Genomic DNA, 19,700 nt, shown 5'->3' on the forward strand with positions numbered 1-19,700 from the left:
AGAACAACATCCCACAGGAGATTTGATTGATTTTCTTCATACCATAAAACTGTTTGGATATGTTTACAATAATTCTACAATGAACAAAATATATATGTATCTGTATATATGTACATTTATGTGTGTAATATGTGTATATACACACATTTACAATAGAATCTCTGTAGTTTGCAAACAAACTATCATATCTTTATCATTGTTTATTTCAAATGTCAATACTTGTTCTAAATAATTATACAGATCATTGATATAACTAGGATCTTAGTTTAATAGAAAAGTCTTTGTGGGCTCGTTGACTTTAGATTTAATCGCTTTGGGAGAAAGTTATTGGTTTGTTTTTGTAATTTTGAGAAATATTAGTGTCATTTGCAGTATGAGATGTATTGTGTGCATTTGAATGTTACTTCTAAGCTAAATTTGGATATAAGATTGAATCTTGGGTCTAAAATCAGTAAAGCTGGAGGGACATATTGAGTCATCTTAATAGCTGTGTTGATTTATTTTGTAACTGACAGCACTTAAGGTTTTAATTAGGTTTTGTGCTTGTTGCAGCTGAATGCATATGTTGTACAAAGTAGCCTGCTTAAAAGAGTTTCATACTGATATAATTATTGCTTTAAGGAAACTTTTCTGAATGTTCTACATCAAGCCTTGTAAGTGTCTTGATCCTGCTAACTTTTCTTTTTTGGTTAAAACACCTTGGTACTGTAATAGAAAATGTCAGAATTTATTTTTATTCTTTAGTCTAAATTTTTAATTTACATAGGCACATTAGAATATGTCTAATTCTAAAGTGAATTGATTCTCTCAAACATATTAATTCAAACTATATGGCAACAACTCTAATGACTAATTTATAAAACAAGTGTGTGTTTTTTGTGGCATACATATTTGTTTATTTATGCTTAAACAATTGCCCTTTGCATTCAAATCATATTCAAAAGCTATACAACAATTCATTTTGTTTGTTATTTATATTTAGTGCTGATGTTTACCACTTATATGTGTTTTTTAAGGGAGTTAGAGGTAGGAGGACAGTCTTGATATCGGGAAAACCAGTTAATATGGTATTGTGTTAGTGGAGGTGAGTAATACAAACTAGAACTTAAGCAGTGTCAGTAAGAGTGCCAAAGAAGGCATGGATTCATAAGCTATTATGTCAGAATATATATGAACCAGGCATTTGTATTTTTTTTTTTTTAAACTTCCCAGGTAATTCCAACTTACTGCTCAGTCAGAGAATCACCAATTGCTGTCAGATTTAGGTCTTGGGAACAGTCAAATTCAGTTTGACTTCTAGGTTTCTTGCTTCTTTGTGTAAATGGTGATGCCATTCATTGTGGAAAAAAAAAAAATCCTAAAGAGGAACAATTTTACACAAGGGGAGATTTTTCTGTTGTTGCCGGTCAATTTTGTTCACGTGAAGTTCAAATATGTATGAAACATCTAAGAATTCAGTGGAAAGGTCTGATACAGAGATAGATATTATGTAGTCTTGTAGCAAAGTGATAGTGGAACTCATGGATTAATCCAAAGAGTGTGCAGGTCATCCAGGAAAACAACACCACTTAGAGGCCAGCAGAGGAAGAGCTAACTAGTAAGGAATGGTGGTCAGAGAAGAGGCAAGGAGGTGGAAGGGAAAGGCAAGTAAGGTGTCAAAGAAACACTGAAATAGAGACTTACTCATGGGAAATATTAGTCAGAAATAGAAAATGAATAAATATCCATAATTTTTTTCAGTTAGGGAGTTAGCTACTTTCTTTTTGAGGTGTCTATTGTTTAGAGCCACCAAACTCGGATTGCTCAAAGTAATCTCTGTCTTACAGCTATACTACAAGGTGTTTTATATTTATTTGTTTATTATTATCTTATATATGTAAAGAGAGTGATTTGTGTACGTGTGTGTGTGTGTGTATACTCACATGCACGTGCTTGCACATATGGGATGTTGGAGTGAATGTACATTAAACGGTCAAATACTATTTTTACACGATAATCTAGCATTGAAAGAGAGAAGTCTCTACACACATGCCTCTATACACAGAAGTAATTCTAGAGGGAGGAAAGAAAAGATCGATGTGACAGTTTGGTAAAGCTGGGCACTATATTAGTCTGTTTTCATGCTGCTGATAAAGACATACCGGAGACTGCGCAATTTACGAAAGAAAGAGGTTTCATAGAGAACTCACAGTTCCATATGGCTGGGAAAGTCTCACAATCATGGCAGAAGGCAAGGAGGAGCAAGTTACATCTCACGTGCATGGCAGCAGGCAAAGAGAGAGCTTGTGCAGGCAGACTCCCCATTTTTAAAACTGTCAGATCTCATGAGACCCATTCACTATCATGAGAACAGCACAGGAAAGACCCACCCCCATGATTTGATCATCTCCCACTGGGTCCCTCCCACAACACGCGGGAATTTTGAGAGCTACAAGATGAGATTTGGGTGGGGACACAGGGCCAAACCATATCAGGCACTATGTCCCCACCAACATTCTTTCCACCACGTCTTCCACTGGGGAATACTGGAGAGACAAATACGTAACTAGTAGGCTCCCACGGATGCTAGAAGTGTCCAGATTTAAACTAGTGACCATTACACATTGGAACTGCCTCCTTTCGTTGGAGTTTTCCACTCCAAATCCATGTTCTGTATCAGTGTTTCTCAATATTGGCTACATAAGAGAATAAAATATCAATGCCAAAGCTTTAACCCAGATCAATTATACCAGAACGTATAAAACCTAGTCAACAATTATTAGAAAACGTTTTCAGTTAATTCCAGTGTGCAGCCAAGGTTGTGAATCTTTGTGTTCTGTATCACATTGGTTTATCTGACAGTATTTCTATAAATTTACATTAACTGAAAGCATGTTTCTGTTTTTGCAATAACATTTCATTACCTAGTACTCTGACAGTACCATCAACAGTTTTATAGACAAGCTCACCAAAAGTAGACTTGGGGGTTGTTTTAGTCAATTTAAACTGTCGTAATAAAATACTGTAGACTGGTAGCTTAAACAACAGAAACTTCTTATTTCACAGTTCCAGAAATTGGAAGTCTAAGATCAGGGTGTTAATATGGTTGTGCTCTGGTGAAGGCTGTCTTCTTGGCTTGCAGATAACTGTCTTCTGACTGACTTCTTGGACAAGGGGAGAGAGAAAGAGCAAGCTCTTTAGTGTCTCATTTTATAAAAGCCCTAATCCCATCAGGCCAGGGCCCCACCCTCATGAACTCATCAAACCCTAATTACCCCTCAGAGCTGTAACTCCAAGTACCATTGCATTAGAAGTTAGGGCTTCGATGTACAAAGAGGATAGGTGGATATTCAGCCCATAGCAGGTATCATGCAGTTCTCTGCCATCAGCAGCTTTAAACCAGGAGAATTCTACTGGGACAAGCACTAGTTCAATGTAGTCCAGCACTTAGCCTGGAGGTGAAACAGTCCTTTGGTTTTGTATATAATTCAGTGGTGACATTTATGTAGCTGTGCAATAAGCCATGACAGGTTTAACCAGATTCTAGTCTCACTGCTGGAAAGTGCATCAGTTTTGACAGATACATAAAAAAATAAGTTTGAACAGAACCAGACTTTTAAAAGAGATGTTGAATTTAGTCTGGAGCTGCTTAGTATCTTTGGAATTGCTTTTCTGTGTCTTGGTGAACTCAGCAGGCAAAGCAGAGTATTGCTTAAGCAAGACCATTTGGTGGTAGCATTCATGTTGGAAGTACTGCCAAATGCTTTCAGTCTCATGGGTGTTCTCCGTGGAGGCTGATGGATATGACATTATTATTTTTTAATTCTAAGCGAATTTTAGATCATCCCATTGTGCTTGTTGCAGATAAGTTCACAATATCTTTAATAACTTCCTGTGTAGGTGCATTGCGAATTCATTCTATTCAGTTAAACCAAGGAATTATACTGTATTATCTGCATAGTATTCAGAGTGAAAAATTCCCATTTCTAATTTTGAGACTTAAATGTTACAAGGTTTTGTCTATGTAATATTATACTTGTAATTATGGTGGCATTTGGATTTATCAGTGTGTGTAAGTATGTTTATGAGGAAAGGAGGAATAGGGATGGATGATGAGCAAGGAGGGATTCTTGTCAGACTCCTTTATCCTTGTTCAGATTAATAAGAGGCCTATATTGCACCTAGATGCTAAGTAGGACAGATAATTTCCAGGAAATATAAAGAACATTCTTCAGATCACATACTTGGCAGGAACTCAGCAGTTAGAATATACAGAAGTGTTATGAAGTAGAGAAAAATGAGGCATGGTATGGAAAAGTGAGAAATATAAACTCAAAGGAAGAAAAAAGGGTCTATGTTGTTCATTTATTTTTCACCTACCATGTAGCATGACGCTGTGCACATCACAGGTGTTCAGAAACTGTTTGGTGAGTAAATGAGTGATCCCAGAAGGATCGAAGTAGACCGATGAGAATACAAAATTAGGTCAATCATAGGAAGCCTCATGGAATTCTCCCTTTAAGTTTGTAAAAAAAAAGCAATAACCAGGAGGAAACAGGATTCAGACATAAAGTCCAAGTACAATATAAGATGCGCACCAAACCTATATGTTGCTCAATTAAGGGACATATGCTACAAAGTTCCTCCTGGTCTGATAGCTCCTTCACTCAGATCTTTGGGCCTATCTCGTGCTGCCTTTTTCCTACCTCTGGATATAACGTGGTTGATTACATATCTTACCTTCTGAAAAGGCTCTACTTCCAGCTGAGTGAAAGGGACTTCAGTCTGTATAATGACTTTATATTAGCAAATAGTTTTGAACTTCTACCGTTAAAAGACAGAATTACAACAAATCTAGTTTTGCAGATCTTCATTGACTTCTTTTGTGATTCTAGAATCTAGCAGCAGTTTGGGACAAAATGGTTTGGAATGTTCCACCCTACCACATGTGCAGGTTATAGTTACAGGATGAGAAAAAGAAGTAACCTACGGAAAACAGAAGCGAGGTACAGAGACAGCCCCATTACATGGTTTACATCTCATACACGGTTTGAACAGCTGCCTGTGATTGACTGAAACTCAGCTGTTTGTTCCTCATTAGGTTTTCACTTTGTTTCTGGTACTGAGTTAGGTTGCAATTAGGAACCTGTAGGGAGGACTCCTTGGGCGAATTTCAGTTTTATTTATCATACTAGAGAGCATGACTCTAAAGCACCTCGTATCTCAGTGATTAGCCAAAAATAATTTTTGTCTGTTCAGTTTCCTGTTGAAGTACCCCAAATGGGGTTAATAGCAGAACCTACTCATTGGCCTTCAGTGAGGCCCTGATATGTGCAGATGTGTTGTTGTTATTAGGTGAAAAATTTTTATTATCCATTGTACATAGACTTTTGCCACAATGCAGTCACTTCACTTCACTTTGGTGAAGACTGAGGGGTATTTCTCTGAGATAAAGATGGCACTTTCTTTTAGGTACACTGGGCAATTAGCACATAATATTGGTATCTAATTAATTGGTTGCACATATTGAAGTAGATATTAATTTGGCAAAGTAGTGGATTTTCAATAGGAGATAGAAGGCTAGAGAGTGAGACTGACAGGGTTGCTATTTTGTAGACTGAACATACAAAGATATTTTTCAGAGAAACACCAGACTTCCCCATTGTAATGGGTAGCCTACTGACAATTAGGGCATGTGACTGAGAACCTCTTGAGGTGAATCAGAACTGGAAAAATATGTTAGATTCTGTCCAGAAATAATTATTTTCTTCAGTGAGAAAGGACAAAGCAAAAATGAAAACTCTAGAAAAATGCTGAAGTCTCTATTTCTATAGGGAAGGATAAGTTTAATCAAGCCAAAAAAAGAGAGTCATAAATTTTTAAATTTTAGCCTTTAAGCAAAAGTTAATAAACTTTGTTAATAAATATATATATATAATTGTTCATTTTTTCTTCATTTCTATATAATTAGCTGTGTTCATATATACTATAATGTTAGAAAGCTCCTGTAATGTATCACTTCTGGGAAGAAATAAAATAATCATCCCTTTCCACCTTTTACCGTGATTCATGTCTCAAATACTTCTATTCTTGGAACATTACTGCAGCTTTGGCGCTAAGAAAATTGCTGGTAGAGGAAAAATGATTCTATGGCCCTTCATCCTTCACAATTTTTACACCATCCCATTGTCTAACTTTGCAATCTCGCCATCTAGTGTTCAAAGGTTCTCAATACCATAGTTTATAAAATGCTTCACTTCATTAAAAGCAAAACAGTAGAGTAAGTGCTAAGGAAGTTCCCTTAAAAACAGTGTGTTTGGGAACAGTCAATGTAATAAATAGATCATCAATGAAACTTTAAAGCAGATTTCTTGTTAAATATGTTTCTTGTTTATCATTATTGTCTCATTTATAGTATTTATTTATAACTATTTGATACCTTCTGTTTATATAGTCATGAAATTATATATAACATACTCTGTATATTGAAATATATACTTATTTATTTTATATTTTATTTTTATATTCTTCTATGTTTGTACTACCTGTAACTAACAAAATTGTCATTGACTCTGAAGGCAAACAAATCTGAGTCATGACAGTAGATTGGGTTAGAGTGGAATCAAAAGGAAATAGTTTATTGGAATATTTGACTGCTATGCCTATCCTGCCCCAGGCTGTGATTTGTTTACTACTAATGACTGTCCCTTCGAGGGGTAGATATAGCAAGAAGAACACAGAAGGCTTTGATGCACATGAAATACGGTGGCTTGTCAGAAAACAAACAAAAATACTAGTGTCTTCCTTGTCTTACCATTGAGACTATTTTAGGTATGTCTTTTTAAAATGATTTTTTTTGGAATTTAGTTTTAGGAATTAATGAGTTGATTGCAGTTTTCAAGATGTCCTGGAAACATGATTTCTATTTTCATTACAAGGTTTTAAGGTAACCTCTTCTGCAGTGTTTATCAGTTCAGAATTTTAGAAAGAAAAATATATATTTATTTAATTATCAAGAAGATACAATTAACTAGTTAAAACAAGCCCTTTCAGATAACCTCCATCATTTTAACATCTATAAAACAGTTGACAATATACCTGTTCTGAGAGACTCCAATGTCAAAATGGAAAACCTCAGCCCTTACCCTGAAGGAGGTGAAGTCCTATGGTCCATGAGGTTGCTGCCTACTGCACAGACCTTACCTATTTCCATTCTGGGCTCTGACCTTCCTAGCCTTTGTCAATTCTGCAACGACAGGAGACTTCCTCCCACTTTAGGCTGTTTTTCTCCCTTGCTTTGATCAGAAATGCCTTCTTCTGTCCTTAGACACCCTTCAGATCTTGGCTCAAACATCATTTTCTCAGAGAAGCCCTCGACATCCTGCCTTGTTATTAGATGGTATGCAATAATTTTCCATATTTCTACTCACCTTATTTTGTAATCACATACTTGTCTTCTTATCAGCTTAATATCTGCTGTCTTGACTAGACTACAAGTCGTGAGCAGGCTGGAATAATACCTATCTTATTTAAACCCCTGAGGTCCTAGCCCTTGTGTTTTCTATAATGTCCATTAGGAGTAGATGTGCAGTAAATAGCTGATGAAATCAACCCATAGGACTTCACGGGTTTGAAACTGAGAACCGAGAAGCCCATTGTCTCAGCTCATATAATTTCGTAAAGTGGGCTCTGCTTCCATGCCGCCACTGGGATAAGAGAATATTCACTGAGGCAGGAAACCCCACTGCCTGCATCCCAACTCCTCAGAGCACACCTCTGTGGGGACATGTCACTTCCTGCAGCACAGCTTGGGAGTGAGGTAAAGAATTCCCTGGATTGTTCGCTACCACTCTTCCCGGTTCACAGGAATCACCTCTCCTTTCACACTTTTGCTTATTCTCCCCGGAGATACAAAAAACAAAACGACTTCGCCCACACAAATAAAAACTCTGTTCTTCCTGTCTTTGCTATCATCCATCTTCATGGATTAACAGGAAATATAAGATACAGAAGACAAAATATAAATTAATATTTTAGTAAGTTATTTAGTGAGTTATCTTGCCACTGACACTCAGCAGAGGATACAAATAAATTATTCAAGTTATGTAAAGGACATTAAGTTTTTATTGTTTATTTTCATAGCATTTCTCTTCTTTTCTAGAACACGCTAAGGATTCCCAGCTATCTTAGAATATTAGACAAACAATTATGCTTAGAATCAATCATTTTCAAAATGAGCTCTGTTAAAAATGTATAGCATGTCACACTAAGCTTCGAGTATCTATAGGCAAGCACCAACACTTTCTCAAAAATGAGTTCAACATTTTGAGAGATGAGCGGGAATTTAGTAATTCATTTTTATATTGAATACACACATATACTCATCTATAGATTTGGTATTTTTTGTAAATTTTATTACAGTATATTTTATTTCAGATCTAATATATTCTCATTGTTTTCTTAAGTTAACACCTGTGCTTACTATCAAATACACACAAAGAAAAATGCTTGAATGTTCAAACCACACTGAGGATTCTTTAATTTTTTTTTATTTTTATGGGTATGTAGTTGGTGTGTATATTTATGGGGTACATGAGATATTGTGATACAGGCCTATAATGTGTAATAATCACATCAGGGTAAATGGGCTATGTATCATCTCAAACATTCATCATTTCTTTGTGTTATAAACATTCTAATTATACTGTTTTAGTTATTTTTAAATGTACGATAAATTATTGTTGACTGCAGTCACCCTGTTTTGCTATCAAATACTAGATCTTATACATTCTACCTTACTATATTTTGTATTCATTAACCATCCCCACTCCCACCCCACCCACCCACACACACACATACACTTATCCCTCCCAGCCTCTGGTAGCCATCATTCCACCTTTACACTGAGGATTCTGTAGATTTTTCTAGGCCTTCTTCTCCCCACCTAATACGCATCACATAAATGAGTGCTCTCTGAAAACTGGGTTGATTCATTCAATTGCCAACTTGGATGGAATTCTAACTCTTGGACTCTTGAAAAAAATAAATAGAATGGTATGAAGTTTACTCCAAAGAATATCTTCACACTTCTATCTCCACAGCAACACAGATGTACACACGGTGGCATCACTTCTTAAGCTGTACCTCCGAGAACTTCCAGAACCAGTTATTCCTTATGCGAAGTATGAAGATTTTTTGTCATGTGCCAAACTGCTCAGTAAGGAAGAGGAAGCGGTAAGTTGATGCATTTATTTCCAAATAAGCTTTCGTTTGGAATTTTTATGTGTGTTCTTAGTCTTAAATCTGTAAATTTCCATTGCCCTATCCCAGTGTTATTCTCCACTATCCTTTGCATTGACCTCACACACACTGAGACTTTCCAAATACAGCTCAAGTACCATTTCTGATCCCCTCTCTGATCAAAAAAAGAAATATGGCTGAATAAATTAAATCAGCACGACATGCCACTTTATTTCCCTAAATGGTAAATGCAGTGCTATGTCAGGCCACACATCACACACAAAAAAGTGACTGCTGTGTCTCATAATCTTTTGATTTTGTGAACCCAAACCACTTCAAACAGTGGCTTGTATACAAAATCCTACCTACTGCTGTTTCTTTAAACGGATTTGGTAAGGTATAATTTTTATGCTATACAATTGCCCATTTAAAATGTATAATTCAGTGTTTTTTAGTATATTCTCAGAGTTGTACAACTCTGAGATATTAGATTATCACCAAAATCTAATTTCAGAATATTTGCAATATTTTTATTGCCTCAAAATAAACCTCATACCCTCTCTTAATTCTGCTTTTTCCCCAATTCTTGGCAACTACTAATCTATTTTCTGTCCCTAAAGATTTGCCTATTCTGGACATTCCTTATAAATGGAGTCATTCAATGTTTTTGTGTGTGTGTGCAGATTGGCTTCTTTCACTGTTTTCAAAGTTTACTCATTTTGTGCCACTTATCAGTATATCATTCATTTTCATTCTAAACAATGTTCCATTGTTCATCCATTCATCGGACAGACCTGTGGGTTTTTTTTTTTTTTTTTCATTATTTGGCTATTATGAATAATGTTGTGAACATCCATGTACAAAGTTTTGCATGGACCTATGTTTTTATTTCTCTTGAGTGTATACCTAGAAGGTAGAATTATTGGGCCATATGTAACTCTGTGTTTTTCGAAAGGCCTCTCGCATTTTACGTTCCCATCAGCAATGAGTGCAGATTCTGATTTCTTCAAATCTTTGCCATCGCTTGTTACCTGTCTTGTTTATCCTAGCCATCCTAACATGAGTAAAGTCGTCTCATTGAAGGTTGAATGACATTTCCCTGATGGCTAATGATGCTGAACATCTTTTCATGTACTTATTGGATATTAGTATATTTTCTTTGGAGAAATATCTATTCCGATTATTTCCCCATTTTCAGTTGGGTTATTTGCCTTATTATTAATAGTATTGAGTTGTAAGAGTTTATATAGTTTAGATATATGACCCTTATAAATATGGTTTTTAAGTATTTTCTCACATTCTGTGCATTGTCTCTTCATTTTATTGATGGCGTCCTTTGAAACACAAAAGTTGTACATTTTGATGAAGTCAAATTTATCTATTTTTAATCATTTGTGGTTTTGTGTCATATCTAAAAAGACTTTGCTTAATACAAGGTCACAAAGAGTTACTCCTATATTTTCTTCTAAGAATTCTATAGCCTCAGCTTTTACATTTAGAACTATGATTCACTTTGAGTTCATTTTTGTTTTTGGTGTGAGGAAAGGAACAAACTTAATTCTTCTTTGTGTGGATATACAATTGTCCCATCACCATTTGTAAAACACTATTCTTTCCCCCGTTAGATTTTTTTGGCACTCATGTCAAAAACTGCTGCCTATATATATATATATATAGAGAGAGAGATGGATTCTCACTCTGTCACCCAGGCTCGAGTGCAGTGGCACAATCTCAGCTCACTGTAAGCTCCGCCTCCTGGGTTCGCCATTCTCCTGCCTCAGCCTCCCAAGTAGCTGGGACTATAGGTGCCCGCCACCACTCCCAGCTAAATTTTTTTTTTTTTTTTTTTTTTTTTTTGTATTTTTAGTAGAGATGGGGTTTCACCGTGTTAGCCAGCATGGTCTTGATCTCCTGACCTCATGATCGGCCCACCTCAGCCTCCCAAAGTGCTGGGATTACAGGCGTGAGCCACCGCACCCGGCCTAACTGCTGCCTGTTTTTATAAATGCAGTTTTATTCCATTTGTTAAATAATATTGTCTGTGGCTGCTTTTGCACTACAACAGAAGAGTTGAGTGGTTGCAAACAGAGACCATTTGTCCCATAAAGCCTCAAATATTTACTATCTGGACCTTTATGGGCAGAAGAAGAAAGCAAATTACATTATCCATTGGCTTTTCTGGTATCATTTACATTTTAGGGGAAGTCATACAATGAGAAGAACCAAATAAATTAGTCCCTTGTGAAATTTCCAGAAAGATCACGTTTTTCAATTATCCTCCCTCCCCAAATGATGTATCCTAAACCTGACCAGCTCTGAGAGACTTTTGTCAGTAGATGTGTTTATCTATGATCTACACATGCTAAAACTGGGAAGAATGCTCACTACATAGTTTACTTTTCTTCAAATAATATTATTAATAAATGAGCTTATCTTCTCTTTTCAGTCAATTGCGAACAAATGTTAAAAATGATAAATAGCTTCACTTGAATCTGTTTCTCCACAAATAGTACTTATGGAGATATTTTAAATGCTTGTACATATTTGAAAACTTTTCTAAAATATTCATTGTGATAGTGGTAAGTGCTCAGGACAAGATCTTTCACTGATAACATATGAAACTAATTTTTTTAAAAAATTATATGGCCATTTCCACTTGCTTTAATTCTAAGGTGAACATGTAGAAAGATAACATTTATTTTCTTCTTTGTACTCAGGGTGTTAAGGAATTAGCAAAGCAGGTGAAGAGTTTGCCAGTGGTAAATTACAACCTCCTCAAGTATATTTGCAGGTAAGAACTGTCCTAACGACGAACGTAAACAAGACAAGACATATTTAGCCTGATCCTAATTTGTGTTTGACAATGAATAAAATCACTCAACTACTTTGAGCCCTAGTGTTGGCCTCTGTAAAAGTAAAAGGTTGGACAAGGTGATCTCAAAGGCTTCTTTGAGCATTAAATTGCTTGATTTTGAAATTTAATGTTTCTGAAGTTTCTCTTACCTCTGCACACTAAAGATATGTTGTTCTGAACATCAATCAAGTTGTTTGTACTGTTTCAGGAGTGGCGTTGTTTAGGAAAAGAAGCATGCCACCTTGGCATGAGAAAGATCTGCATGGGAGCCAAGATTGTGCCATTGACTAGTTGCCTGTCTTTATGCAATTCTCTTATTCTTTCTGAGTCTCAGGGTCCTAATAGGTAAAATGGTAATTAAAACATGTATTTCTCATAGTTGTTTTAAAAATTGCATTATATTTTAAATGATTAATATATAGTAAGCATTCAATAAATGTTATTTTCTTTCCACTTCTCTCCCATCTCAGGTTTCATCAAAAAGACATTTGTAACTGAATTCTGTTAGAAAAGTAATTGTGCCTGAAAAATGTACCTCTCAATGTATAACTCAAGGCCTCAAATGGGATATGCCATGTATGTGCCCCTGTTTAAGGAACCAAATATGCAAAATTGAAACAGTATAAATTTAAATAGAGAGTGATGATTGGCACAAGTCACTGCAGGGTGTCTTACATGATAGCTTCCCAGTCCATTTTAAAATAAAATTCAAAGTTTTAATTGAGTGCAGTGCAGCATTTATGTATGTGTTTGGTGTTATGATTAGATAAGTGTTCAACGGACTAAGAATTATGAAGTCTAAGAGTAATATCAGACATTTTGGTGTTAATTGTCAATGTAACTGAGTAGAAATTCCAAATCCTCCCACAATAATTTCCTCTAGTGATGGTTATACTTAGAAGCAAACAGGACCTTGGGTTCCAGAATTTGAAAAAGCAGGAAATTATGCCACTGATAGCTTAGATTTATTAATATGGAAGCTTATAATCCAAAGATTTTGAACTAATTCAAGTTATTCTAGTGGGTGAGACAGAGATTATATTCTCCTTAAGTAAAAGGGATGAGGGGCGGAGCAAGATGGCCGAATAGGAGCGGCTCCAGTCTTCAACTCCCAGCGCCAGCGACACAGAAGACCGGTGATTTCGGCATTTTCAACTGAGGTACTGGGTTCATCTCACTGGGGAGTGCCGGAAGATCGGTACTGGTCAGCTGCTGCAGCCCGACCAGCGAGAGCTGAAGCAGGGCGAGGCATTGCCTCACCTGGGAAGCGCAAGGGGGAAGGGAATCCCTTTTCCTAGCCAGGGGAACTGAGACACACAACACCTGGAGAATCGGGTAACTCCCACCCCAATACTGCGCTTTGAGCAAACAGGCACACCAGGAGATCATATCCCACACCTGGCTGGGAGGGTCCCACACCCACGGAGCCTCCCTCATTGCTATCACAGCAGTCTGTGATCTACCGGCAAGGCAGCAGCGAGGCTGGGGGAGGGGCGCCCGCCATTGCTCAGGCTTAAGTAGGTAAACAAAGCTGCTGGGAAGCTCGAACTGGGTGGAGCTCACAGCAGCTCAAGGAAACCTGCCTGTCTCTGTAGACTCCACCTCTGGGGGCAGGGCACAGTAAACAATAACAAAGCAGCAGATACCTCTGCAGACCCAAACGACTCTGTCTGACAGCTTTGAAGAGAGCAGTGGATCTCCCAACACGGAGGTTGAGATCTGAGAAGGGACAGACTCCCTGCTCAAGCGGGTCCCTGACCCCTGAGTAGCCTAACTGGGAGACATCCCCCACTAGGGGCAGTCTGACACCCCACACCTCACAGGGTGGAGTACACCCCTCAGAGGAAGCTTCCAAAGCAAGAATCAGACAGGTACACTTGCTGTTCAGAAATATTCTATCTTCTGCAGTCTCTGCTGCTGATACCCAGGCAAACAGGGTCTGGAGTGGACCTCAAGCAATCTCCAACAGACCTACAGCTGAGGGTCCTGACTGTTAGAAGGAAAACTATCAAACAGGAAGGACACCTACACCAAAACCCCATCAGTACATCACCATCATCAAAGACCAGAGGCAGATAAAACCACAAAGATGGGGAAAAAGCAGGGCAGAAAAGCTGGAAATTCAAAAAACAAGAGCGCATCTCCCCCGGCAAAGGAGCGCAGCTCATCGCCAGCAACGGATCAAAGCTGGACGGAGAATGACTTTGACGAGATGAGAGAAGAAGGCTTCAGTCCATCAAATTTCTCAGAGCTAAAGGAGGAATTACGTACCCAGCGCAAAGAAACTAAAAATCTTGAAAAAAAAGTGGAAGAATTGACGGCTAGACTAATTAATGCAGAGAAGGTCATAAACGAAATGAAAGAGATGAAAAGCATGACACGAGAAATATGTGACAAATGCACAAGCTTCAGTAACCGACTCGATCAACTGGAAGAAAGAGTATCAGCGATTGAGGATCAAATGAATGAAATGAAGCGAGAAGAGAAACCAAAAGAAAAAAGAAGAAAAAGAAATGAACAAAGCCTGCAAGAAGTATGGGATTATGTAAAAAGACCAAATCTCTGTCTGATTGGGGTGCCTGAAAGTGAGGGGGAAAATGGAACCAAGTTGGAAAACACTCTTCAGGATATCATCCAGGAGAACTTCCCCAACCTAGTAGGGCAGGCCAACATTCAAATCCAGGAAATACAGAGAACGCCACAAAGATACTCCTCGAGAAGAGCAACTCCAAGACACATAATTGCCAGATTCACCAAAGTTGAAATGAAGGAAAAAATCTTAAGGGCAGCCAGAGAGAAAGGTCGGGTTACCCACAAAGGGAAGCCCATCAGACTCACAGCAGATCTCTCGGCAGAAACTCTACAAGCCAGAAGAGAGTGGGGGCCAATATTCAACATTCTTAAAGAAAAGAATTTTAAACCCAGAATTTCATATCCAGCCAAACTAAGTTTCATAAGTGAAGGAGAAATAAAATCCTTTACAGATAAGCAAATGCTTAGAGATTTTGTCACCACTAGGCCTGCCTTACAAGAGACCCTGAAGGAAGTACTAAACATGGAAAGGAACAACCGGTACCAGCCATCTCAAAAACATGCCAAAATGTAAAGACCATCGAGGCTAGGAAGAAACTATATCAACTAATGAGCAAAATAACCAGTTAATATCATAATGGCAGGATCAAGTTCACACATAACAATCTTAACCTTAAATGTAAATGGACTAAATGCTCCAATTAAGAGACACAGACTGGCAAACTGGATAAAGAGTCAAGACCCATCAGTCTGCTGTATTCAGGAGACCCATCTCACACGCAGAGACATACATAGGCTCAAAATAAAGGGATGGAGGAAGATTTACCAAGCAAATGGAGAACAAAAAAAAGCGGGGGTTGCAATACTAGTCTCTGATAAAACAGACTTTAAACCATCAAAAATCAAAAGAGACAAAGAAGGCCATTACATAATGGTAAAGGGATCAATTCAACAGGAAGAGCTAACTATCCTAAATATATATGCACCCAATACAGGAGCACCCAGATTCATAAAGCAAGTCCTTAGAGACTTACAAAGAGACTTAGACTCCCATACAATAATAATGGGAGACTTCAACACTCCACTGTCAACATTAGACAGATCAACAAGACAGAAAGTTAACAAGGATATCCAGGAATTGAACTCATCTCTGCAGCAAGCAGACCTAATAGACATCTATAGAACTCTCCACCCCAAATCAACAGAATATACATTCTTCTCAGCACCACATCGTACTTATTCCAAAATTGACCACGTAATTGGAAGGAAAGCACTCCTCAGCAAATGTACAAGAACAGAAATTATTACAAACTGTCTCTCAGACCACAGTGCAATCAAACTAGAACTCAGGACTAAGAAACTCAATCAAAACCGCTCAACTACATGGAAACTGAACAACCTGCTCCTAAATGACTACTGGGTACATAACGAAATGAAGGCAGAAATAAAGATGTTCTTTGAAACCAATGAGAACAAAGATACAACATACCAGAATCTCTGGGACACATTTAAAGCAGTGTGTAGAGGGAAATTTATAGCACTAAATGCCCACAAGAGAAAGCAGGAAAGATCTAAAATTGACACTCTAACATCGCAATTAAAAGAATTAGAGAAGCAAGAGCAAACACATTCGAAAGCTAGCAGAAGGCTAGAAATAACTAAGATCAGAGCAGAACTGAAGGAGATAGAGACACAAAAAACCCTCCAAAAAATCAATGAATCCAGGAGTTGGTTTTTTGAAAAGATCAACAAAATTGACAGACCACTAGCAAGACTAATAAAGAAGAAAAGAGAGAAGAATCAAATCGACGCAATTAAAAATGATAAAGGGGATATCACCACCGACCCCACAGAAATACAAACTACCATCAGAGAATACTATAAACACCTCTACGCAAATAAACTGGAAAATCTAGAAGAAATGGATAATTTCCTGGACACTTACACTCTTCCAAGACTAAACCAGGAAGAAGTTGAATCCCTGAATAGAGCAATAGCAGGCTCTGAAATTGAGGCAACAATTAATAGCCTACCAACCAAAAAAAGTCCAGGACCAGATGGATTCACAGCTGAATTCTACCAGAGGTACAAGGAGGAGTTGGTACCATTCCTTCTGAAACTATTCCAATCAATAGAAAAAGAGGGAATCCTCCCTAACTCATTTTATGAGGCCAACATCATCCTGATACCAAAGCCTGGCAGAGATACAACAAAAAAAGAGAATTTTAGACCAATATCCCTGATGAACATCGATGCAAAAATCCTCAATAAAATACTGGCAAACCGGATTCAGCAACACATCAAAAAGCTTATCCACCATGATCAAGTGGGCTTCATCCCTGGGATGCAAGGCTGGTTCAACATTCGCAAATCAATAAACATAATCCAGCATATAAACAGAACCAAAGACAAGAACCACATGGTTATCTCAATAGATGCAGAAAAGGCTTTTGACAAAATTCAACAGCCCTTCATGCTAAAAACGCTCAATAAATTCGGTATTGATGGAACGTACCTCAAAATAATAAGAGCTATTTATGACAAACCCACAGCCAATATCATACTGAATGGGCAAAAACTGGAAAAATTCCCTTTGAAAACTGGCACAAGACAGGGATGCCCTCTCTCACCACTCCTATTCAACATAGTGTTGGAAGTTCTGGCTAGGGCAATTAGGCAAGAGAAAGAAATCAGGGGTATTCAGTTAGGAAAAGAAGAAGTCAAATTGTCCCTGTTTGCAGATGACATGATTGTATATTTAGAAAACCCCATTGTCTCAGCCCAAAATCTCCTTAAGCTGATAAGCAACTTCAGCAAAGTCTCAGGATACAAAATTAATGTGGAAAAATCACAAGCATTCTTATACACCAATAACAGACAAACACAGAGCCAAATCATGAATGAACTTCCATTCACAATTGCTTCAAAGAGAATCAAATACCTAGGAATCCAACTTACAAGGGATGTAAAGGACCTCTTCAAGGAGAACTACAAACCACTGCTCAGTGAAATAAAAGAGGACACAAACAAATGGAAGAACATACCATGCTCATGGATAGGAAGAATCAATATCGTGAAAATGGCCATACTGCCCAAGGTCATTTATAGATTCAATGCCATCCCCATCAAGCTACCAATGAGTTTCTTCACAGAATTGGAAAAAACTGCTTTAAAGTTCATATGGAACCAAAAAAGAGCCCGCATCTCCAAGACAATCCTAAGTCAAAAGAACAAAGCTGGAGGCATCACGCTACCTGACTTCAAACTATACTACAAGGCTACAGTAACCAAAACAGCATGGTACTGGTACCAAAACAGAGATATAGACCAATGGAACAGAACAGAGTCCTCAGAAATAATACCACACATCTACAGCCATCTGATCTTTGACAAACCTGAGAAAAACAAGAAATGGGGAAAGGATTCCCTATTTAATAAATGGTGCTGGGAAAATTGGCTAGCCATAAGTAGAAAGCTGAAACTGGATCCTTTCCTTACTCCTTATACGAAAATTAATTCAAGATGGATTAGAGACTTAAATGTTAGACCTAATACCATAAAAATCCTAGAGGAAAACCTAGGTAGTACCATTCAGGACATAGGCATGGGCAAAGACTTCATGTCTAAAACACCAAAAGCAACGGCAGCAAAAGCCAAAATTGACAAATGGGATCTAATTAAACTAAAGAGCTTCTGCACAGCAAAAGAAACTACCATCAGAGTGAACAGGCAACCTACAGAATGGGAGAAAATTTTTGCAATCTACTCATCTGACAAAGGGCTAATATCCAGAACCTACAAAGAACTCCAACAAATTTACAAGAAAAAAACAAACAACCCCATCAAAAAGTGGGCAAAGGATATGAACAGACATTTCTCAAAAGAGGACATTCATACAGCCAACAGACATATGAAAAAATGCTCATCATCACTGGCCATCAGAGAAATGCAAATCAAAACCACAATGAGATACCATCTCACACCAGTTAGAATGGCGATCATTAAAAAGTCAGGAAACAACAGGTGCTGGAGAGGATGTGGAGAAATAGGAACACTTTTACACTGTTGGTGGGATTGTAAACTAGTTCAACCATTATGGAAAACAGTATGGCGATTCCTCAAGGATCTAGAACTAGATGTACCATATGACCCAGCCATCCCATTACTGGGGATATACCCAAAGGATTATAAATCATGCTGCTATAAAGACACATGCACACGTATGTTTATTGCAGCACTATTCACAATAGCAAAGACTTGGAATCAACCCAAATGTCCATCAGTGACAGATTGGATTAAGAAAATGTGGCACATATACACCATGGAATACTATGCAGCCATAAAAAAGGATGAGTTTGTGTCCTTTGTAGGGACATGGATGCAGCTGGAATCCATCATTCTTAGCAAACTATCACAAGAACAGAAAACCAAACACCGCATGTTCTCACTCATAGGTGGGAACTGAACAATGAGATCACTTGGACTCGGGAAGGGGAACATCACACACCAGGGCCTATCATGGGGAGGGGGGAGGGGGGAGGGATTGCATTGGGAGTTATACCTGATGTAAATGACGAGTTGATGGGTGCAGCACACCAACAAGGCACAAGTATACATATGTAACAAACCTGCACGTTATGCACATGTACCCTACAACTTACAGTATAATAATAATAAATAAATTAAAAAAAAAAATACAAGTAAAAGGGATGAAAAAGTTTATTTGGAACCATATTGTAAGTCTTTATCTCCACAATAGAAATGCCTAACCTCGCGTCAAGGATTTAAGCAGATTTTTAATTTCAGGTATTTTAAATAAGAAATGCTAGTTTGACTTTTTGCCTTTAGTGTTACTGTAGTTTAGGCTGTATCACAGTAGTGAATGTGTGGAAATAGGCACCTTTTTAAAAAGTCTTGATATAGTAGTTAAGGGTATGGCCTCTGGTGTCACATCCTCTGGTGGGTTCAGATCTTAGCTTTCCCCCTTACTAACTCTGTCTTTGGAGAAGACTCCCCCCTCTGGTACCACATGACTCTCATCTGTAAAAGAGACAGTAATGGTACCTACCTCAGAGAGATGCTTTGAGAATTTAAT

At 37.7% G+C, this 19,700-nt stretch overlaps 1 protein-coding gene across 8 annotated transcripts in view; it reads left to right on the forward strand.

Moving 5' to 3' along the window:
* ARHGAP24 (Rho GTPase activating protein 24) overlaps nt 1-19,700 on the forward strand; it is a 527,106-nt gene that overhangs the window by 480,612 nt on the left and 26,794 nt on the right. For all 8 annotated transcript variants that reach the window (XM_017959307.2, XM_031664078.1, XM_021939110.2 and 5 more), the window contains 2 exons: nt 9,081-9,213; nt 11,937-12,010. In XM_017959307.2, the coding sequence (XP_017814796.1) occupies nt 9,081-9,213; nt 11,937-12,010 (207 nt within the window). The remainder of the gene's footprint in view (nt 1-9,080; nt 9,214-11,936; nt 12,011-19,700) is intronic.

This window comes from Papio anubis, chromosome 3 (assembly GCF_008728515.1).
Source record: "Papio anubis isolate 15944 chromosome 3, Panubis1.0, whole genome shotgun sequence".
Lineage (NCBI taxonomy): Eukaryota > Metazoa > Chordata > Mammalia > Primates > Cercopithecidae > Papio > Papio anubis.